At 36.4% G+C, this 24,924-nt stretch overlaps 1 protein-coding gene across 2 annotated transcripts in view; it reads left to right on the plus strand.

Moving 5' to 3' along the window:
- Positions 1-5,803: 5,803 nt before the first annotated feature.
- PPFIA2 (PTPRF interacting protein alpha 2) overlaps positions 5,804-24,924 on the plus strand; it is a 470,166-nt gene continuing 451,045 nt past the window's right edge. For both annotated transcript variants that reach the window (XM_061205834.1, XM_061205833.1), the window contains exons 1-2: positions 5,804-5,841; positions 11,661-11,911. In XM_061205834.1, the coding sequence (XP_061061817.1) occupies positions 11,663-11,911 (249 nt within the window). In that variant the 5' untranslated portion in view covers positions 5,804-5,841; positions 11,661-11,662. The remainder of the gene's footprint in view (positions 5,842-11,660; positions 11,912-24,924) is intronic.

Genomic DNA, 24,924 nt, shown 5'->3' on the forward strand with positions numbered 1-24,924 from the left:
TTAGTACTACTGAGTACTCATCTGTAAGACTGGAGTTATATTAAAACTCCCAGCATAAAATTCCATGATTCTTTAATTCCAAAGCATGGCTCTCTGAATTGGAGCAGAAGCAAAAATTAAAATCTTTATTATGGGGCTTTGTGTTAGAATAAACCTCCTCTCTAGATAAAAACAACTGCTAAATATATTTAGAATGTTTCTTTAATATTTTACCTCATAGTAGTCTAAAGAGGAACATAGATTTTTTCCCATGAAATATTATTTTTCCTTTAAAAAGGAGAAAAAGTTATTTCATAAGGTATCACTGTTCTAATTTATTTGTTTTCAGTGCCCTCATATTGCTCTTAGATTTGATGTTAGACACTGAATGATGCATAATAAAATTCTCTGAAACTTGTCTTCTCTTATTACACTTTGACTTCAAAAAATAATTAAGTTTTTGTTCCTCTATAACACTAAGATTCCTTAGTTATAAGTTGAATCCCGGCGACTACTTGTCAAATTGCTACATATTACAGTAATCTCATATAAATGCATAGATAAAGGCTGATTAATGTAGCCTTTTACAAAATTTATATTGTGAGAATTGATACTTATACATTTGTGTGGAAGCACAAGAATCAGCAACTATGTGCTTATATAACTTTCATATTCTACAGTTTGCTTTTTTAGACAGGTAAAAAGAATAATGTGTAGCATAAACGCAACAAGTTACATGAAACCTATATAAAAAACAATGCTTACTATCTGTGACAGAATTGGGTACTAATTGTATGACCATTGATTCCAATTAATCGCATTTAATTTATTTTTTTAAATGTACACATAACAGAAAGTTTAAACATATCGTCTACATACTTTTTATTTCCACTATCACTTTCACAAACAGTATGTGAGAGAAACTGGATGAGTTTTTACCAACATCCTCTTTATTCTTCTTCTGGCCTTAAGACTATACTACTTTCCTAGGCTCTCTTGTAATTGGATGTTGCCATGTGAGTTATTCTCACCAGTGGCATATGAGAAAAGTATGTTTCACTTCTGGACCAAGGATTTTAGAAGTGGGTATGCTGCTTCTCCCACCATCTGGGTTCAAAACCCAAGGAAATGGTAGAGATCAGACAAGAAAGGACTCTAAATTACTGCATGGAAGAAAGCAGCCCACTCACCAATTCTCACCTTGGAATATTGAAAAAGTAAAAAATAAATTTCAGTTGGCTTTGTGACCCATTATTTATGTGGGATTGTTTTGTTGCCTGCTCTAAATAATACAGTGTAATAATATTACATGGCCTAATTTTTTAGTGGAAATAAAATAAATTTCATGTTCCCACAAAACTATAAGTAGGTAAAGTGTATGATGGGAGTTATTAAATTATCTATTCAAACCGATCTTAAATTTTAAATTCAACAGTAAGCATAATGTCAGTAAGCATAATAAGAAAATGTAATTTAATTGTTTCAATAATGTTAACATTAATGACAGAATATGAATAATACTCATAACAGTTAATAAAACTGTTGTGAATATAGGCAAAATATTTTCATAAACGGTTAACTCTATAGCTGAAATGAGGTGACACTGAAAGTAAAATGTCTATTACAACTATAAATATTTGCTTTATTTTGCTTCAAAATTATATTTGCACTTAAAAGGCAACTTACTGACACTTACTAAATCTTTGTTACTGTCATGGCCCATACTTAATTACTCATTTTCTTTGGCACCTGATCTTAGTACACTTTACCTTGACATAAAAAACCGTCCTTGGTTTAAATAGAACAGTGCTTTTTATTATTATTACTATATTATGTTACTAATATACCATGTGACATTCAGAATATCTAAAGAGATGGAAGGGCTGGCCACCATAGTAAAAATGAGAGTAGTTGTATGACATGTTCCCCTTAAAAGAGCATATAGACAAAAAGACCACATTTGAAATAAAATGTGCAGAAGAAGAATTAGTAAGTGTGCCTAGTGATACTGTATGCCTCTATGGATTAAATTTTTCATTGATGTTAGGCACTAAAACTAATATAATAGGTGGGTTCCACTACCTCTGCCTAAACCCAGCTGACTTTTTAGAAGATAAGCATATTTCATCTTTTTTTTTTTAATTGGAGTATAGCTGCTTTACAATGTTGTGTTAGTTTCTGCTGTACAGCAAAGTGAATCAGCCACACGTATACATATATCCCTTCTTCCTGGATTTCCTTCCCATTTAGAGCACCATAGAGCAGTGAGTAGAGTTCTCTGTGCTATACAGTCTGTTCTAGCATATTTCATCTTAATCATTGATCCTTGGCTATCAAAAACCATTAGGAGTAGAAGATAACCTCAGCATAATAATTCATTTTATATTTGTTTGGGAGACCTTTTTGCCTTAACTGCAAAATATCAGCTGTTTTCTTGTTCTGTACTTATTTTGTTCCCAAATTTCTTCAGATTTATTTATTTAGTGTTCTCAAAGTGGGATTCCTGACCTAACAGTATTCTATTACCTGGGAACTTACTAGAAATGCAAATTCTCTGGCCATATCACAGACCTACTGAATCTGAAACTCTAGGCATGGGGCCCAGAAATCTGTGTTGTAACAAGCCCTCTAGAGATTCTCTTGCTTACTAAACTTGAGATCCACTAAACTAGAAGAACTGGTATAGGGGATGACTACATCGCCTAAATGTTATTTATACTCTTTGCAGTGGTGTTAAGGGTGAGAATGTGAGAACACATAGTTTCTAAGCAGAGAATGACCATGAAGAATATTTCTTCTTACTAAAATACTCTTTACTCCATGACTGTTTCCTGCCATCCATTATCAAACTGTTCCTTTCTGTGATATCAACTCTCAGGTAGCTTTTAACTCTGTTGAGTCAATTATATGTGGGTATTATATTTAGAATTAATACTTCTATTTGATATATGAATAGGAGTCAGGTAAATCAAGACTTTCCTTGGAAATACTAACAACATTTGAGGCTGTATTTGGCAAATGTTGATTACCAAGGAAACTAGAACCAAGGTTTAATAAGGAAGGAATTCTTGTACAAAGAGACATTTCAACTGTCTTTAAAAATAAGGTTTCTGAGGTTTAAAGAACATTTTATGTCTTCTGGGGAATTCCAGAGAGTGAAAGTTATGAGTACTGATACATGACTAGTATGATAAAGCTATTATTAAATTAGATCTATATGAAAATGGACTGGGATGCCTCGTGGCTTAACGAGTTTTCCTGTGGTTAAGAGTATTTAAGTCGGGCCTCCGTGGTGGCGCAGTGGTTGAGAATCTGCCTGCCAATGCAGGGGACACGGGTTCGAGCCCTGGTCTGGGAAGATCCCACATGCCACGGAGCAACTGGGCCCATGAGCCACAATTACTGAGCCTGCGCGTCTGGAGCCTGTGCTCCGCAACAAGAGAGGCCGCGACAGTGAGAGGCCCGCGCACCGCGATGAAGAGTGGCCCCCGCTTGCCACAACTAGAGAAAGCCCTCGCACAGAAACGAAGACCCAACACAGCCATAAATAAATTAAAAAAAAAGATTTAAAAAAAAAAAAGTCTCTTTAAAAAAAAAAAAAAAAAAAGAGTATTTAAGTCAACATCAAATGGTAGCTTAATTGGGTGATGTAGATACTTGTTATGCAAAGTGTGGTTTCATTTGGTAGTTGTTATAGGTGCAGAATTTCAGGGTCCACCCCAGTCCTAGTGAATCAGAATCAACACTATAACAAGATCCATGGGTGATCTATATGCACATTATGTTTGAGAGATAGTGCTCCAGTTGACATCTAATGAATCTTTATATTACTCTTATACTTAATTTAAATAGGTTTATGTTGTGATGCAGAATTTGAATAACAGTCTAGAAGAGATGGGGGTAAATATGTGAGCTTGAGCTCACATTCTACTGTGAGGTCATTAACTTAATTAAATGCTGCCGCCAAAATGAAATAGTCTGTTTCCTGAATACTGCACTTAATGTAAGTGAGCTGGTATTTGAATATTATTTCTGTATTTAGCTTTGAACTATTTGCTTTACACAAAAGTGAAACATACCTTTTGGCTTTATTGCACTACGTCATGAGGATATTTGTACTAACTTCCAAATTATACTCAGTGTTGAACCCTTCTCCCAATTCCCTCCTGCATACCATCTTCCTTCTCACTAAAACTAGGATGTCTTAATTTCCCTTACTGAAACCTTTCCTTTTTGCTTAGAGTAGGTAGTGGTTTTTGTCTTCTGCTTCTTCCTTATTCCTGATGGGTCTATATGAATGGGCAGCAGAGGCAGAAAGAAAGGAGAATACCTAAAGTGGTGTATAGGTATGGGGGAACTGGAAAAGATCAAGGGAGGAGACTTCGCTCAAAGCTGAAATTTACTCGGGCAGGGAGTACTTAACATACAGTTCTCATTGCCAAAGCAATGGAAGGAAAAGAGCTGGAGAGGTAATGAGAAGTGACAGTTGCCGCCACACCCTAGATTGACTCAGGTCTCTACAACCAAGACTTCCATGCCCTGGTCCTGGGAGAAGGAAGCCGCTGAAAGAAATGACTAGCACGGAAGGCCAGAGAGCCAGAAGATCCCCAAGCCTGTTCCCGGCCCCAGCAGTGCGGGCCAACACACGCCTTCCTGTAGAGACCTTTGTGTGTGGGAAGCCCGGGCGAGGAAGGACGCACCCCCTTCTCACACCTGCCCATCCCCAGTTCTTGCTTTCGCCGGGGGCACTGGGACCAGCGCGAGCTGGCAGCGGCTTTGGGGGAGTCGTGTGTATCCGCGAGCGCGTGTGCGTGAGGAGGAGAGCAAAGACGTGATTACTTCAGAATTTATTTAAGGACCGGTGGAAACCACTGCAGCAGCTTCCAGGGGAAGCCCTAGTTTCAGAGGAAGAGGAGGTGGCGGCTGCCAAGGAGTGGGTGGGTGGGTGGGGGCGGGGTGGGGGGTGGAGGGACAGAGGAGGAGAAGCAGCCGCAACAGCACAAGGCAAGTAAGGAGAGAAGCTGCTACAGCATCCGCACCGGCGCCCAGCAGGTTGGTTCTCCGGGCCAACTGACGCCAGCAAAGAGACTTACAAAGAGGCTAGGAGGCGAAGCTGGGTGTAGGGGGGCTGGCTGCTTGCCTTTCTGGAGAAGAAACACCTCTTTTAGGTGAAATAAGACACCCTAGCTTGGAAATAGGCACGGGGCCAGGAGGGGACCTGCCCTGCTTCTCGCGTCCCTGGGGACTCGCTTCCCTTTAGCTTTCCAACTCCTGGAGGTAGCCATAAACTCCAGAGGGGCTCCGGGTGGGTGACTGGGTGGAGAAATTCCCTTCCAGATAGTCCTCACACCTTTCCCCAAAGCTCAGGTTTCGGGGGCCACACTCTGGGTGGCCCGGTGGCGGAGGGACAGCAGCGTCGCTTGGTTCAGTTTCGACAAGTCAAACCCAGTCCCCACTTGCCGGCTCCCCGGGTCTCCAGCAGCACGCGGGGAGCTGCGGCTGCCCTGGCAATCGGGCCGCTGCTGCTTTAAGAGCCGCCTCCCCCTCTCCTCCCTTTGACAATGGTCTGAACCGAGCTCTGCTTCCCAAAGCAAAATTTGTAATATGCCATTTTTCCGATGGACGCTTCTCCTTTTGGCTGCTGACGGAGCCGCGGGAAGATGCCGAGCTGCTGCCACGCCACCCAGCCGGGGCACGTTCCAGAGGACGCCGGGGCACCCGACTGTCTAAGCTGCCTTTCTCCTCCCGTTGCTAGGGAAATGGTCCACGAGTGCCGGGTGTGAGCCTCCCCGCTCGTCAAGCCGGAGACTGCGGTTGTCAGTGATCAATTGAAGAAGCAGGACCCGAAATTACAGACATTAGGTACAGAAACTGTATTTGAGTTACACGGTCCCCCCAACCCCGGCTTTATTTTTTTACCCCTTCCCCCACCCACCACCACCACCCCGGCCCCACCCCGCCCCCAGGGAAGATGAGATGCAGATTCCCTCCTTGTCAATCACTGTTCCGTACCTCTTGCTTTCCATCCCCATCCTCTCCCTTCTCCTATTTCTCTACCTTCTCCCTACTTGGATGTCTCCTGTTGGGCAGGATGAACAGTTTTGGTGCAGAAATCACGAAGTCAACTTCTTCAGGGTGGTGGCGGGGGGGGTGTGGCTGAGAGAGAACTGTCCAGCCCGCCGTATGGTGCGTGCAGGCTCTTTAGCCAGCTGTAAATGCACTGGGGTAAAGAAAGTGCAAAATGCTTCCATTAAAGGGGATAATAATATTTCCTGAGGACAGGGGACTTCAAAGAGTTAACTAGGAGGAGGAATATTCATGTAATGTAATCAGACAATGGCTAGGATTTCTCTCACCGAATTATTCCTTGTGGGTTAACTGAGGTGGAGATAGGTCAGTTCTTAAGACCAAATCTTTGCAGAAGAAACTGACTACAGAGAATAATTACATCTTTTTCTCTAGTAGGATCTAAATCCTAAAGATCTGTTTGAATAAAGTGATTCATTGACAGAAAAAAAGCCTTTTGTAGCACTGTCATATCTGAATAGGTACTGTTTGAACAGCACATATTGCTAAGAAACACACTGGATCTTGAAAGCCCTTGGGTAATGACTCCAGTGGGCATTCAAAACTTTTATTTTGAAATCTGAGGGATTTAGAAGACAGTCAAGGTTATGTGCTAAGAAAAAAGGGAGTTGGTTTTCCTGGTATAAAATTCTTCAAGCTAAATTTAAGCACTGAGATAATTAAACCAACTAGGTGTTTTGTTTTGTTTTGTTTCTTTTCACAATAAAATAATGTCTCTAACTAGACCTTGAAACTTTCAGTAATTTAATGAACAGGGGGCATCAACATCTAGAAGAGTATAACATAATCCATATATCAATTGACTTTGGGGAGGGGATGACGAAAAGGCAAATAGCAAAGCAAATTGTTAGTATGCCCTTTCTGGTTTTTCAGGAATTATGTGATACACTGCAGTTTTTAATATTGAAAATGATTCTAAAAGTTAAAAGCAGTATATGAAATAGACTAGAGGTTGAATGACCATAGCCTTCTGTACTATGCAAGTTGCTTCAGATTTCATCCATTCTGTAAGAGGGTGTTTGACTCTTACATTGAATACAGATTTTTAATTGCTTTTAATACCTAAAAATGTGCATTTAGGAAATAAGTTATACTATATTTTAAGGAATATACAACTATTTTGTAATTTATATTAGACAGAATCTCAAGATTCTGTTTTATTGCAAGAAACTAAGCTAGCTCATGAAAGTGGCATTTTTTGCAGACAAATTTTTTCCTTCTAATTTTGATGAGAAGACTTTAGATTTACTTATTTGGGTTGACTGGGAGGAAAAAGAAGCATGTATTCATCTTATTTCCTAAGTAACTTTTGCATAGCTTGATTTTTTTTTTTCAATTAAATTTGAAAAGTTTAGAGCACCCATTGGAATTAAACCTTTAGGCATGGAAGCAGAATGAATCATAAAGGTAAAATATTCTTTCTGCAAAGATGAATGTTGGTCATTTTATAATAGAAATAAATACTTGAATTTGTAATAGTCCTTTATAATTTTACAATCTGTTCTCAGTCAGGTATCCTATTGGACCCCTACAATGGGCTTGCTAAAATAAATGCTTGCATTATTATTCCTACTTTACAGAAGAGAAAACTGAAGTTTGGAGACATGAAGTGACCTGCTCTGGTTCACATGCCTTGGGAGTAGGACTGAATCAAGTTCTTTTGAGTGTAGATTTTCTAAATCCCATCATAGCATCTTTCAACTAACTAAATCAAGGACCAACTTTTATACTGATCTAAGAGCCTGAAGTCTGTGAATGTCTAATGTCTCATGGTGATGACGTTTGTTAGAATTAGGGTAGAATATTCAGAAGAAAACTGTAGCTGAGGTAATCACTACAGTCATGTTTTTCCTTGGAATTTAAAGTTGTTATAGGTAATTCAGAGTAGAGGGGGGCTAATAGCTTTCTTCAGGAAGGATATGATTTAAAATACAGTTTTGAAAATGTTTAACCTTAAATTTAAACCTTGCAAGTGTTTTGGCACAGCTTGTCACTGTGCTACCATTTCCTCTCCCAGTATTTTGTTTTAACCTTAAATGTCAAAAAGAAACACATTGGCTCCTTATAATGATTTCTCAGAATGACACAGCTGTTCAGTGTGTGGATTTTATGCATGGCATGTGAACTAATTGCTTTAAATATTTAAATGTGTTGGAACATTTTTTTGTTTTGTTTTCCAATTCCTTTTCAATTAATGTAAAGAAAAGTTGTGACAATTAGAAAAGAGTCTCATTTTTTCCATCTTTGTGATATTGTTTGAATGAAATTCAGGTTAAAAAAAATCAAAAAATATATTTTCATCCATTAAGTGGTTAACAATAATATCAAATGTATGAGTGTGAGTGTGTGCATGTGTGTGTTGTGAGTTTGTGTTTAAATACATCCTATATATCTACTCTGCTCTATATTTTAGGGTTAATAAGAAATTGAACAATTCAAGTTCTTGTCTTCAGGGAGCCCAGTGTTTTGAATGATGAGCAATAATTCAAAGCATTACCTTGAATTGTTCTAAAATTTACCACCGCCTTAATTCTTTTGTATAGGCTATCAGTCACAAAATACTTTCCTTTATCTTTTAAAAAGTTTCTCCTGGTTTTCAGTGGGCCCTGACCAAATTATTCACAGATAATTGAATTCTCTCCTCAGTAACCCAATTTATATCAAGAATCATAAAAAATAATTAACTATTGAGCTGTTAAGTCTTGATATTTTATTTGAAGATATCATCAGAAATATTTTCCCCAAGGACAGGAATATGTAGGCAGAAAAATGAATTGACAATGTATTATAAAACCAAAGAATGCTCCAGGATCAACAGCCAAACCAGCCTTTCTCCACATCAGACTTCTGCAAAACCAAGCCCTCTAATTAACAGCTCCTGGCCTCAGTACAACAACTGAAATTGAGATGGATTTGATTTTTTTTTAAACATAAGATAGAAAAGAGAAAATAAGATAATTTCTGATTTTTAAAATGCTACACAATAGGTCAATGTTACATCTTAATGTCTGTGTTTTCTATTTTAAATGAATAATTTAAAAATATTCTGAACAGTTCATTTATTTTATGACTGACTCCTGATTAGTAGTTAGGATGTGAAGTTTCTACATTAGCTAATGTAATTTATGGCATCTGTTCTGTGGAATATTTGAAAGAATGTTAGTTTGTATTGTTTGGATGGAAACCAGACAAAGCAGCTCACAGGAAACAAAGGAATAGTGTAATTGGTAGTATAATAACCTAAACAAATTTATGCATCTCAGTCTATTTCATAAAGCATATGTCTAATTCAGTCAGAATCACTTGTCTACTCTGTGTAGACTACTGTAGGAATTCAGGAAGAGATACCTGGGTTGAGAGTACTGGGTTGGCCAAAATGTTCGTTCGTTTTTTTCCATAAGCTGGCTCTAGTAGCAATTAGTTATCTTTGACTTCATTCAAAACAATTTTGTTAGACTGTATGTGGCAGCTGTCATATTAGTGTGCATTTAAAAAAACCTTATCAAAATTGGTGAATTTTTGTGTAGTCATTTTAATATTGAAGATGGAAGGAAAAAAGCAACATTTTTGGCATATTATGCTTTATTATTTCAAGAAAGGTAAAAACACAACTGATATGCAAAAAAAAAGATTTGTGCAGTGTATGGAGAAGGTGCTGTGACTGATCGAACGTGTCAAAAGTGGTTTGCAAAGTTTTGTGCTGGACGTTTCTCACTGGACGATGCACCACGGTCGGGTAGACCAGTTGAAGTTGATAGCGATCAAATCGAGACATTAATTGAGAACAATCAACGTTATACCATGCAGGAGATAGCCGACATACTCAAAATATCCAAATCAAGCGTTGAAAATCATTTTCACCAGCTTGGTTATGTTAATCACTTTGATGTTTGAGTTCCACAGAAGTTAAGTGAAAAAAACCTTCTTGACTGCATGCGATTCTCTACTTAAACGTAATGAAAATGTTCCGTTTTTAAAACAAATTACGATGGGCGATGAAAAGTGGATACTGTACAATAATGTGGAACGGAAGAGATTGTGGGGTAAGTGAAATGAACCACCACCAACCACACCAAAGTCCAGTCTTCATCCAAAGAAGGTGATGTTGTGTATCTGGTGGGATTGGAAGGGAGTCCTCTATTATGAGCTTCTTCCAGAAAACCAAATGATTAATTCCAACAAGTACTGCTCCCAATTAGACCAACTGAAAGCAGCACTTGACCAAAAGAGTCCAGAATTAGTCAACAGACAACGCATAAACTTCCATCAGGATAACGCAAGACCGCATGCTTCTTTGATGACCAGGCAAAAACTGTTACAGCTTGGCTGGGAAGTTCTGATTCATCCGCCGTATTCACCAGACGTTGCACCTTCAGATTTCCATTTACTTAGGTCTTTACAAAATTCTCTTAATGGAAGAACATTTCAATTCCCTAGAAGACTGTAAAAGGCACCTGGGGGTTTCCCTGGTGGCGCAGTGGTTGAGAGTCTGCCTGCTAATGCAGGGGACACGGGTTCGAGCCCTGGTCTGGGAAGATCCCACATGCCGCGGAGCAACTAGGCCCGTGAGCCACAATTACTGAGCCTGCGCATCTGGAGCCTGTGCTCCGCAACAAGAGACGCCGCGATAATGAGAGGCCCGCGCTCCGCGATAAAGAGTGGCCCCCACTTGCCTCAACTGGAGAAAGCTCTCGCACAGAAACGAAGACCCAACACAGCCATAAATAAATAAATAAATAAATAAAATTAAAAAAAAAATCATTTAAAAGGCACCTGGAACAGTTCTTTGCTCAAAAAGATAAAAAGTTTTGGGAAGATGGAATTATGAAGTTGCCTGAAAAATGGCAGAAGGTAGTGGTACAAAAGGGTGACTACGTTGTTCAATAAAGTTCTTGGTGAAAATGAAAAATGTGTCTTTTATTTTTACTTAAAAACTAAAGGCACTTTTTGGCCAACCCAATAATAAAATGGGAGTTGTAAAGTCAAGAAGCTTTAAGTTAGTTGTATGAAAAAAATTAATTGATAAAATTAAAAAGTAAAAGCTAATTTTTATATAAAATGAATACTCAATTATTTGGGGATTTTCTAAATGACAGAATGAACATTAATTCATTCAATTATTTAATACAAGCATCATTTACTTCCCACCTGTTAAATGCCAGACACTATGCCTGCTGTTAACAACATAATAACGAATAAGGGTAAGATGGAGGTATTAGCTATAAGTGATTTGTAAACTTGCAGGGAAAGAAAGGTGATCAATTAATAAGCTTAGTAACATCTTATTATAAACTGAATTAGGTGGGGTTAATCATGAAAAAAACTTTGAGAAGTAGGTGAAATCAAGCTGTGTTTTGTAGGTAGGAGATATTCAGACTGTCATGAAAAGAGAAAGCATGTTAGATGGAGGAAGTCAGTGAATCATATTTCATTGAAGTCAAAACTTTTAGCATCATTGGAATTGGGGCAGTGGGTAGAGGAGAAATAGACAATTAGGTTGATGAGTTGCAAAGAGTTTGGAGAGTTGAGGGTCAGGTGGGATTATTGGAAATCATTTTTTTACTGAGACTTCCCTCCCTTTTACTTTTTTTAAGCAATGATGTGTGAAGTGATGCCCACAATTAATGAGGACACCCCAATGAGCCAAAGGGGGTCCCAAAGCAGTGGCTCGGACTCTGACTCCCATTTTGAGCAGCTGATGGTGAATATGCTAGATGAAAGGGATCGTCTTCTAGACACCCTTCGGGAAACCCAAGAAAGCCTCTCACTTGCCCAGCAAAGACTGCAGGATGTCATCTATGACAGAGATTCGCTCCAGAGACAGCTCAATTCAGCCCTGCCACAGGTATGCCTCCTGGGAGCTTCTGTCCTTCCTACTGCAACTGAAAATGTGATAAGACTTAAATAAGCTTTGCTTTATTCTCATTCTTAGGATTACTTTTGCCCTTAGTAGATATGATATGCAAATTTTGGTGAGAAAAACTTAAGAATAGATAATTAATTCACATGCAACCTTGCCTCAAACAAAATTGTGGTACTTCGGTGCTGGGGGATTTGAAACATGAGTTCCTATCTGGTCTTTCTCTTGAAAATTTTATCTGTTTTTTGGTGGAGGTAGAAAATTACCTGTTGATCAGCTTTTAATTACAAGAATGTGGGAATAGTTTTCTCCTTCTTACTTTTTAAACACTATTATGATATTTGGAAATATGTACTTTACATTTTCAGTTATGTAGTCTGTCTTTGGAAATAATAGTACTTTGGAAGTCTGCTGTCCAATATTTTTTATTTGTCTTTCTTCAATAATGCCTGACACCTGCTTAAAATTCTTGAACTTATTGATGTATTACCCTCTCTTCTGAAAACAACATTTTGACCAGTTTCTTTTTAAAAAAAAATATTTTGGAAATAGGAGAAAAGGCAAAAGTTCAGCTTTATTCTCACAAAATTAAAATTGTTAGATTTTAACAATTTTATTTTATAAGTAAATATTTATAAAATAATTATTTTATATGTACTATGTAATAACATGTTATATGCATTATGTAAATATATATGTAATAATATTACTATTATATGTAGTAATATTATAAAAAATAACAATGTTATTTTTAATATATTATTGTCATATGTCTTATTTTATAGAAAAAAACAGAACATTTTAAGGATTTTCAGCTAATTTATATACAAATTTAATAATGAGTCAATTCTCTTATTTAAGAATAGCATAATTGTGTTTATTTTAGGTATGAGAAAAATCATAGAATATGAATGACGTTTTTAATAGTCACCCCTCAATAAACTATATTTTTCTTTTAAATACAAGTTTGATTGGCCCTCTACTTAAAAGACAGTATAGCAAATGTTGAAGAGTTGACCTCTCTCCATGAAGTTATGTCTTGTAGGAAATATCTTTTCATAAACATTGAAAATTATATAATCAAAGTTGATAAAATTCTAAACCCAGCCATACTATTAACTTGCAGTATGATGTTGAGATATTCATGACTCTCCGAATAAAAAGGATCACCTAGAATGCTCTGTCACATTCCCATTAGGTAATTCCATAACTCCTGTCCCAGTTCTTTTCATTTTCAGTCTGCCTTGTGTTGAGATGCAATAATATTTCCAATAACTCTAACCTGTTGGTACACTAATTTGTTTAATCACATAGAATATGTTGATTCATTTCAAAAGACAGCTATCATATCTTCACTAAGAATTATATTTTTGAAGCTAGACATTTCAGTCTTTGCAATTGTTCTTCATAAGGTGATTTCTAGAATGATTATCATCATGCTTACTCTCCTCAAAGATTATTTGAGTTGGTTAATGTTGTTAACCAGGATTGGTCTCAGAACCAATCACACTATTCATTACCTTCTGTGACAAGCACAGAATGGGGCAGTCATTTCTCTTTGTGGACAGAGTGTTGCATTAAGAAATATAGGATTGTATTATATTTGGGGGTAAGTTGAGCATACTTTTATTATGTATTAGAACAGCAGAAAACTGAAGTTTATAATTGAGTTGCATAAATGCCATGTATTCCCCAATTTCCCCACACTCTTCTTAGAAGTTGACTCTTTGGTCGTAAGTGTAGGACTACACATGTATTCCTCCTACAGTTATCTTTTTATATTTTATTTAAGCCTGATGCTATCAATTTGGGATCTTAACACTATCAAGGTGATTCTAAGAATAATTTGGTTTTTAAATTTTTTTTCTCTGTCTATAAACACATGGTTGACTATTTTATAAGGATGTTGTAAAAATAAAATACTAGAACAAGATATTTGGGAGGAAAGGAGAAAACTGGAAATGTTTTCATACATAACTATATTGTGTAGATAAATCTCTTCTTAAAAGTACAGGAATGAAAATATTTTAATTGCAGCATTCAGTTATGTTGAAAATCTAGATTATAATACCATCTAAGTTAAAAATTTTTGAATTTTAATTATACTGGTGCACAATCTCTTATCTAAACCCCTTGTGTTTTAAAGTTTAGAGTTTCCCCAATTTTCTGTATGTATACAATGTATACTATGGAACACTCCACTAGCCAGATTCTGGGAAGCACCCTATTATTATACACTTTCATATTTCTGAAGAGAATTCTATGAATATTCCTACTGTGTGGAAAATATAAAGACTATAAATGACCTCATGTTAGTACGGTCTGGTTTTGCCACCAATCAAGTTTGCAATATACTTACAAATAAATATCAGTTTTCAGAGTATTTGAGTTTTGGAATTATAGATTAGGAATTATGAGCCTGTACATTTAGATGGTTATAGTTCCAATCTCTTTTATAAATACTTTGACACATTTTTTCAATATTTATTTGTATTCTACTATTAGAAATATTTAATACCCCTAGCAATCCACAGGTCCTTAAAGATAGTGATGGTCCTGTCATTTGTTAAAGCAAGTATTTAATAACCTCATCTGTAACTTTAGGGCTATAAGTTTTTTGCAAGTAATAGAGGAATATGAAATTCTTCTTTAATTGGTATCTTTGAATCTTTTAAAATATTTTGTGAGCAATGTACTTGCGCTGTTTGGTGGCATTGCATTTGACATTTACCTGGAAGGAGAAAATGACTCCCATAAATGTGAGTTTTGAGGCAGAAATAAAGTATGTAAAATTGAAAACTACTACAATAACATAAAAGTAAAATTTGTTTTAGCAAACGTGGGATAGAATTCAAAGCAGAGTCAAACTTTATGACATATCATGTTTTCAATTGCCTATACAATAGTTTTTAGTTGTTGATGATTTAGTGCTTTGCTTTAGTCATTTCCTCTCCTATAACATTTTTTATGAACACATGCAGCAGTGATTTTAACAATCCTAACCATGAAAAGTATTTTGTAGTCATATTGTTTACTTTTTCATCATGTGATGGAGTGTAACTGTGTTTAACAAGGACTGATAATTCCACATCATTCCACATTCTAGGCCTGATGTTTCTCAGCTATACACCGATTTTCTACCTTTCTAATGCACAGATCCATTTAATGTTCCATGGAACCTGAGATTCAACATGCCCACACTCAGTTATCATCTGCCTCCCACTCGACCAAATATGCTCTAACTCCTCACCCAGACACCTGAGAGTCCTCATAGCTGATTGCTTTCTTCCCCATCTCTGAACTGGGCCATACTGTTTTTTTCTCTTAAATAGTCCTCAGACCTCTCTATTCTTTTCTGTTCTTTGGCACCTGACCCTTAATTTCTTTTTTTGCTCTATCTCCTAACATTTCCACATTTGTAAATGTGTCACATTGTTTGCTTGAATAATAGCACACTGCTTGCTGTGTCCTGGCAAACATCATGCTATTCCAGTCTTTTTCCTTCAAGCATATTCCTTTCTGCCCATAAGTTCTTCCTCAATATCTTTGTCTGGTTCATTTCTCATCCTAGCCAAGACTTTGTCTGTTCTAGGAAGTCTTCTCTGAATTCCCAAATACATGTCTTCTGTGTTTCTTACCCTTATCATTTTATCATTATGTTATCTGTTTATGTGTCTGTTTCCCACCCTAGACTATAAACTCCTTGAGAACAGGAGTATATCTCAATCACCTACAACCCTCTGGATCAGCAGAGTACCAGGTCCATAGTGAGGGCTTTTAAAGTAAAACTAAACTAAATGTATATGCATTTTGATGTAGAAAGAGGAAAAAATTTGACATAGGAAGATCTGGTTTGTAATGTGTTTCTATCATACATTATCAGCTTGAGTCAGGACTTCAAATTGACATGCTACAAAAAGTGGTTAATACTAATACCTCACAAGGTAGTTTGTGATGATTAAGGAAAGTAATATAAGTAATTGAGGCATTTATTTATAAGGCATTAAATACGGAAATGCTTGCATTTGTTTTATCCAGAATGCTAAAAGATGAACTAATTTCTGCATATGTATGTCAATGAGTATTAGAACAATTTGCTAGGAATACTGATAAAATAAACAGTCTTTAACATTTTTGAAAACAGAGCAAATATTTACCAATTACTAATATGTTCACTAAGAATATTTAAAGGAGAGGTAAGGGGAGTGAAGCTTCCATTGCAAAAAGTCATTAGATATAAAAGTTTAAAATTTCTTTTCAGCACCTGATATAGCATATATTGAGGGTCTTCTGTGTATTAGTAAATGATTACATATGTTGTAAAGGGGATAGAAAAAAAGGAAATAGTTTGGTTCCCAGAGAACTTAGGAAATAGATATAAATGGATCCAAATTAATATAGTACCAGAAGATTATAGAAGTATTGAAAGTATTTGTACCATAATACTGATATGTTATTAACTACAGAAAGTTTCATGTGGAAAGTGATATTAGAGAGATATTTTTAAGAAAAGGTTAGAAAGGGCTAGAGGGTATTTCGCATCAGACAGTACAGTTGTGCAGAGAGGACCCTGCTCAAGGACATGTGGGGGATTAAAATTCAGCCTGTGTTCTGCTTTCCAGGCTAGGCTTGGTGTTCCTAATTTGCATAAAGGAGACAGTTGATCTAGCAGTATACCTGGTTAAAAAGAGAAGAGTAAATAGGAATTAAATAAGGAGAATAACTAACAGATTGTTTGTTGAAGGGCTGTAGGGTAGGAATGAAGTTTTGTATAGTGACAGTGGAGGATTGCAGCCTGTTCATATGTGTGGTGAAAGCTAAGGACAGACATTTGTATACAGGGTAATCAGTAGAAGTTTGAGTGAACTAGTGACATGATAAGGCAATAATGAAGGAATAATATTCTGCCATTTTGATCTAGGATAGGTTATATAATACTCATGTATCAGTTATCTATGGCTAAAATAATGCTATGTAACAAACAACACAAAACCTCATTGTCATGCAAAATAATGGGTTTATGGAATTCAGCTGACCTTGACTTGGATTGATCTTGGCTGGGCTCACTATGCCACTGGCTGGCTGAAAGTTGGCTTAGTCAACTGTATGTTAACTGGCTATCTGATCTGGGATGGCCTTAGCTGCACCAACAGGGGCCCCTCCACTCTATTCGTGTGTCTAATCCTTCAATAGGCTAGTCTTGGCATGTTTTCATGGTGATGGCAAAGGAGTAAGAGCAAAGCAGAAACAAGCAAGTACTTTTAAGCTTCTGCTTGGGTCTTTTTTTCTTTTTTTCTTTTTTTTTGTAATACCCCTTGGCCAAGCCCAGAGACAGAGTGCAAAGCAATGCAGCATCACATGGCAAAATTACAAAGACAGATGAAACACAGTTACCATCATTTTGGTCATTATTTATGTTAGGAGAGCTTACTGTGATTATGTAATAGTTCTGGTGAGATGTGGGAATTTGAAATAGGATTGTGAGCCTTGAAACTAAGAAAGACATGTTAATGTAAAGAATGTTGAGGAGAAAGAATGGACATAGCCAGATAATGAACTAAATGGCCATGACTTTGGACTTAAGTTAGAAGATCTGAATTTGAATTGGAGTTCTTCCACTTATTAGCTGAGATACCATTGGTAAGTAACTTGACTTCTCTGAAACTCTGTTTCCTTAATTGGAAGGAGGGGATGATATCTACCCTAGGAGTAGTTAAAGGAGGTGTGTGTATGTGCTTCAGAAACCCTAAACATTATAAAATGTCACCTGGTATTTTTCATAAACTGGGATGTGCCAGTATATATTCTGATGAGGAATTAAGTTAAAAGAGGCTACTTGTGGAGGAGAGGGATACATTTATATTTTAACATCTTAAAATACAAAATATTTAAGTGAAACTTACAGGGAATTACAGAAGTCACTTTTATTCTAGAGGCGCTCTACCTAGGTATCTTTTGGGCTTGCTACTTACTAGCTTAATAACCTTGGTCAAAGTACTTAATTCAAATAATGATAGAACCTGCCTCATAGGATCATTATGAGAAATAAATGAGCTGGAACATGGCAAATGATCAATTCAGTGCCTCACAGATAGTACACGCTCAATAATGTTACATGCAGCTATTGATGCTGTTATTATTACCATAGATATTATCATCATTATCCTTAGCCAAACTTAACTGCACAGTTTTACTGGGTAATAATGAACACTAGCACAAGTTGAAAGCACTAAAAATCCTTACTCTCCACAATCTTTATCAAATTTTGTAAGTTCTTTGATTGATCATTCTTTAAGGAAAAAAAAAATCTTAACTACACTCTCTTAAATGGTTTTCCCAAATTCTTCACTTCCTCAATGGCCAGTCTCACATGTCCCTTGATTAAGTCAAACAACACCCTTCCTGTTGTGCTAAGAAGATAACATCTGGATTGAGCTCTTTCCTTTTCAATGAAACCTAAGGCCACCACACCACATACACAAGAGTTATAACCCTCGCTCCTGTCAAAAAGAAAGATGCTGCATATTTTGCTACCTCTGATTATAGTTATTCTATTCTTAATGTGTTTCTCTTTCTTCCAGTTAGGTATTTTTCCCCTGGCCAAATGAAATGGTATTCACCTGCAGCCTTTATTTCCTGTTATTTATAACCCTTTATTTGTCTTTCTTTATATCTCTTTTTTTGGTGTGGTCATGCCTTGCGGCATGCAGGATCTTAGTTCCCTCACCAGGGATCGAACCCATGCCTCCTGCAGTGGAAGTGTGGAGTCCTAACCACTGGACCGCCAGGGAAGTCCCTCTATTTTCTTTTTTAACCCTTATAATCAGGCTTCTCTCATCACCATTCTCCTAAAACTACACTCCTGTATGCCACCAATGGGTACACGTTTTGCAAATCTAGTGATCCTTTTTCATTCTTCATGTTCCTTGGCATCTTTGTGCCAAGTGATGCTATTATTTCATCTTGAAATTCCCATGTCCTTAATTCTTCATAACCATTCCCCTCATAGGCTACAAGGTATGTTGTTCTTCAGTACTCACTCTTTTCCCACATACCCCCATACACTTATTTATACCCATACTCGTCTTTATTTACCTATGTTCTCCAATCTTAAGCATTGCCTTTCTTGTTTAAGACCAATACTTCCCTCCAAATCCTTGATCCCCTCCTTTTCATCTCCTCCTTTGACTTTTTTTATCTCCAGCATCTTCAATTTCTCCCTCTCCCTCTCAACTGGCTTTTTGGTAACATATTCAAATCTATTCCTTAAAAGTAAATGATGGCAAGTACAATACCAATAAAAGAGTTCCTTAACACTGTGTCTCCACTTAGCTACCAATCTATCTTTTCTTTTCCTTTATTTCCCAACTTGTCTATTTTCACTGTCTCAATATCTTCATCTTCTATTCATTTTTTGAGCAACTGCAGTTGGGCTTCTCCTCTAACACCTTGCTAAAAATTATACTACCAGTAACCAAATGATGAATGCAATAGGTTTGTTTTATTAAAATTCACTGCAAAATTTGACACTGTGATTAACTCCCTTCTCAAAAATTACCTCCCAAAACAAAACAATAAAAAAAAAACTATTTTACTCTCTTAACTTTTATGACACCACATTGTCTTCATTCTTAAGTCTTTTTGACTTTTTTCTCAGAATTTTTTTCTGTGAGCTATTCCTCATCTAGCCACTTTTTAAATGTTAAATAATAAACAGAAGATGAATGATAGTAATAGCTAACATTTCTGAACACTCTGCCTATGCCAGGCAGTGTTTTTATTTAAGCATCCAGATATTAAAATGGAAGTCTTTCTGTTTGAGGGGAGGCTAAATAAGTGAGGCACAAGACTTTATTTGCAGGATGTGCTAACATATAATCCAACTAATAAATCCAGTATTAGGTAAAACTCTATTTTAAGACTCTACAAAGGTTGGTAAAGCTAAAAGAGAGACAGAACTGTTTTGCATAGCTGTTGGTCTGCTGTGCAAAATCTCCTACTCCATGTATGAGGCATGGGGTGATTCCTATTCAACTTAGCCAAGTGAGAAGGGCTTCAGGGGAAACATTCTGAGCTTGATGTGTTTCCTCCAGAAGCTGGAGAATATGGAGGCTGAAGTCTAAAAGTCACAGCCGTGGCTGGAGATGCCCCTGCCTCTACGGCAGATTGAAGAGTCATTTCTCAGATAAACTGCAACTCCTCCAGTATCAAGACAAAGATTAATTTTTTGAAGAGCAAATGGTTCCCTCAAAAGGGGATATTACTTAGGGTTATCTTTGTGTAAACCCACAGACTGAGTAGACTGTTAGAAGCCCAGGTTTCTAAATGGTGAACAATGAGTAACAAATTGGGAGATTGATTTCAGAGAAGAGACTGAGAGCAAGTCAAGTAAAACCGGGGAAGAACCTACAGAGGGGTTCTTTGAGAAAGCCACGAACACGCCCCAGAAGAAGGCTCATTGATTGTGTATTTGCCATTCAGAAAGCCCTGATCATAGATGACAACTAGGTCAGCCCATACCACTGTGATCTTTCTCCCCAATTTCCCCTTCCCTGGCCCTGATTCTTAGAAGGGTCAGAAACTGTTGCTAATGGGTGGGGGATGTCAGAGTAAAGAGAGACCACCATGTCCTCATCCTCCAATTCAGACCTACTTCAAAGCTTGAAACAAGCCTGAACTACGTGTGAAGGGTGGGGGATGGCACATCTTTAGGTTGGATAGGAGCTCAGAACTAGTATATTATGCAGCCCTATATTGAACCAGAACTATGAAATTGTTAGACTGCATAATTTCAGAACAAAAGGACAGATGGTTTATTTTCTAAGCATGAGCAGAAAAGCTAAGACATCTGGCTGAAATTTCATTTGGGGTTAATTTCTTCACCTGAGGGAATCAGAGGAGATGTAATAATATTCATTTCTGAAACCAGCTCTTTCATTAAACTGGTTAGATGTATTATCTCAGTTAATCCTCAAAACATTCCAATTGTGGTTGTTATCATTATTCTCATTTTAGAGATGATAAAAACTGAAACTTACTAGGTTAAGTAACCTGTTCAAACAGAATTTCATTCATGGCTTACTTTTGTTTTATTCTAAGCCATCTTCTTTACGTCATTATGTTCATCTAGATTTAAAGAAGTATTAAACTTCTGTAGAAACCTTTAAGAGACATGGGCCACTGAAAGCACTTATCAGGACTACTCCTAAGTTCTAATAAGGAAAATTTTATTAAAATAAAATTATTATTAATGAAATGTGAAATGATTATTAGAGTTGGTATAATTATACTGAATATAATTATTCAAGGATCCCAAATCCTCATATTTATGATACCATGAATTTGCCTTTTTATGTGCCTTTTTTTAATTTAATAAGCAAGACAGTATAGGCTTCAGGGAAAAGTATTTAACTAGAAATTACAATACCTGGATTTCAGTTTCAATTTTGCCAAACCCTGTGACGACAGAAAACCATTGAACTTCTCAGGCTTCTGTTTACTTACATATAAAAGATGGAATTCTAGTACTGTTTAATATGTTGTATACTTTTGCCAATTTCAAATGATTATAAAGGGTATGCACCTTAGCTTTATTTATTCATAGTCATTTAATACACAATTATTATTTATTCAACAAATATTTTAGGGCCTGCTCTGTGTCAGGTTCTGTGTTTACAGTATACATATATATTTTTTTTATTTTAAGACCTTGGCCAATTATGGTTTCTAGGAATATGCTGTGGTAATAAGAATACAATGCCTATAATCCACTGAATATTATATTTATTTGTAAATTCTCTGAAACTATTGTTTCTAGTTATTTTATTGCCTTTTATTCTCTTCTGTGATGAACCGTCCATGTTCCTAGAATAGGCCAGTTCCCTCTTTTGTGTTCTAGATCTCCTCCTCTCTTGCTATTCTAGGACAAAACATTTTCCCTCTTTTTCCTACATCATCAATGTTTCCATCTGTAATGGATTATAACGAATAGCATTAAATATGCTTATATTTCTCCCATTTAAAAAATCTATTAACAACCCTGCTCTACCAAGCTACCACCCCATTTATCTTTCCCTTTACAGCGAAAGTTAAAAAATTTTTTTCCTATACTTGTTCTTTCTAATTTCTCTCCTCTCATTTCTCTTGAATCTATGCCACTCAGGCATTCACCGCATCAACTTCATCTAAAATGCTTTTGCAAACATTATCAATAGCTTCCATATTGCTAAGTGCAGTGATCAATTCTCAGTCTCCATTCCTGTTTATCATTAGACACTTTTCTTGTACTTTCTTCATTTGGCTCTAGGACAGCTCACTTGCCTGGTTTTTCTCCTACCTCACTGGTCACTCCTCAGTCTTTATTGTTAGTTACTTCTCATCCTCCTGACTCATTAATACTTGATTACTCCAGGTCTCAATACCTGTACCTTTTCTCTTTCTATCTCTGTTGACACCATTGATGATCTCTTCCATCTCCTGGTTTTAAATACCACCTAAATGTTGATGACTCCGGAATTTATGTTTCTAATCCAGACATTTCCTCTGACCTTCAGACTCATGCTGTCAAATGCAGACATTTAACATGTCCAAAACTGCGTTCATGATCTTCATTTAGTCTTCTGCATCTCAGTTAATAGCAATGTCAATCTTATGTGGGCTTAGGCCAAAACCTTGGTGTCTTATTTCTTTCACATTCTGTATTCAGTTTAGCAGTTAAGCCTCTCAGTTCTATCTTCAAAGTATGTATAGAATTGAACCACTATAATCACCTCTACAACTACATCTTAAGAGTAAGAGTCACCATCTTTTCCAAGAGATCAGGATTTTGCTAACTGGTCTCCTTGCTTGTATCCATGTACCTTATCAGTTTACTGCAAAAACAACAGCAAGAGAGATCCTGATTCTGATAAAAGGTAGGTCAGATTTTGTTTCACATCCGCTCAAATCTCTGAAATGCTTTTCCATCTCAATGTAAAAGCCCAGGTCTTTAAACTGGTTCAAAGGTCTAACATCTCTGCCTCCTCCTTTTTATCCATCTGATATCATCTCCTGCTATTGTCTAGCTCACTCACTCTACTCCTACCATCCTGATGTTCTTGTTTTTCAACATGTCAGGCATTCAACTGCCTTAGGGACTTTGCCCTGGCTCTTCCCTAGGCCTGGGAAAGTTGCCTCCCCATAAAACCATGTGACTTGCTCCCTCAACTCATTCTGGGCTTTACTCAGCTATCACCTTCTCAGTGAGGCCATGCCTGATCACTCATTTAAAATTATAATAGCCCCCTCCTTAATACTCCCAGTCCTTCTTCTCTGCTTTTACTCCATAGCACTTATAACCATCCAACACAGTGCATATTTTATTTCTTTGTCTTGTTTATTATCTCTTTCTCCCTCACTAGATTCTATTCCATGAAGCCAGGGGATTCTTTTTTACCGGTTCACAGCTGTGCTTTCTGCCTACAACAGTATCTGGCATTTAGTTGTTGTTCAAAAAAACTAAATAATAAAATGAAAGCAAAAATTATTCCTTTGCTTTTTGAACACATTCTCTATATTTTGTACTTATATGGCAAGTCATATAGTCATAAACATGTTAGATAGCATATATTAAATATCTTGATAAAACAAAAGAACAAATACAATTTATAAAGCCTTATGGTTAAAGTGTTTATAATGCTAAAGTCATAGTATATATGAGTCTGGTGTTAATATTACACCTCAAAGCCCCTTCCAGAATGAAGTGAGTTTTATATCAAGAGGTGGTGGCATTTTGAATATTTTACAAATCAGAGCATGGGAGATCAGAATGTAAATGACTTGCTTTGAAGGTATAAATAAGGATATTACTCCAAGTTCTTTTGACTTCAAATTTCATTTCTTTTCACATTTTTCATGCTCTTTTACTAAGGAGTTTACTTCCTAAATTAAGCCAGCTTTCATAAAAGAAATGGTATGAATAGTTTTGTGATGTTACAAAACTACTACCACTGTTTGACACCTATATCTGACTTTCATTTTATGGAAAAACAAAGATAAAAGTAGAATGTTTGGGTTAGTTTTTATTTTTGAAGCAGTTTATTTATTTATTGTTTTGCTTGCTCTCATTCTCATTCTCTAAAAATAAATATTAAGAGAAAAAAGCCATTAGTATTCTCAAGATGAATTTCTAACCTGAGTTTTCCAATAAATTTTATAATCTACTTTGGTATATTTAATATTAGCATGCATATGATTCATTTGTTTTTTGTTAATCTTTGAAGAGAAAATCTAGATTCAGTAACAAAGACGTTGAAATTCATACTATTTACTTTTTCCTGGATATTTCTCTTCAGAGCCTTATGGCTCAAAGCTAGGTAGCAACCATAAAAATGCTGTAGTTTGGGAAAAGAGAGAGAGTTTAGAACTACAGTTGTGGAATTCTTTTAAAACATGACTATCACACCCTAGCTAATTATATCATACATCTTTGTATTGACCTCTGCAATTTAATTAGTTTACAAAATAGTAGCTCTGTGTTAGCTTATGCTGCATGGCCCTTAGTAAGCCCTTAAAATGTCTTGTCTGATTATTTAACAGTCTTAAAGATTATGTGATTTAATCTTATTGAAGATTAGCAGGCCAAAGGTACATAGGACTTGAATTTTAAATTATACTTTGTATTCTAATCCAAGTTTTATTTGTGGTTCTAGTGATTTTTTTACATAAAAGTCTACTAATTTCCCCCAAACATGACAGAATTTATTGAGTGAGATTTTGAATAATAGGTAATTTCTTTCTTGATCCTTGAATTAGGACACATTTCTCCCAAAATGAAATTTTTTAATTCTTTTTTGCCTCCCATAAAGTGAGATCCCTTATCCTGGAACTTGGAATGGGTACTATGGGAACAAAGTAAATCTCATCTCTCTTGGCTCTTATCCCCTCCTCCCACCCCTCCCAGGAGGTGTTCAAGAGATCAGATCTCAGGTTGCTTTCAAAGGCAGGTATAAGAATTAACA

The sequence above is a fragment of the Eubalaena glacialis genome, chromosome 11 (assembly GCF_028564815.1).
Source record: "Eubalaena glacialis isolate mEubGla1 chromosome 11, mEubGla1.1.hap2.+ XY, whole genome shotgun sequence".
Taxonomy (NCBI): domain Eukaryota; kingdom Metazoa; phylum Chordata; class Mammalia; order Artiodactyla; family Balaenidae; genus Eubalaena; species Eubalaena glacialis.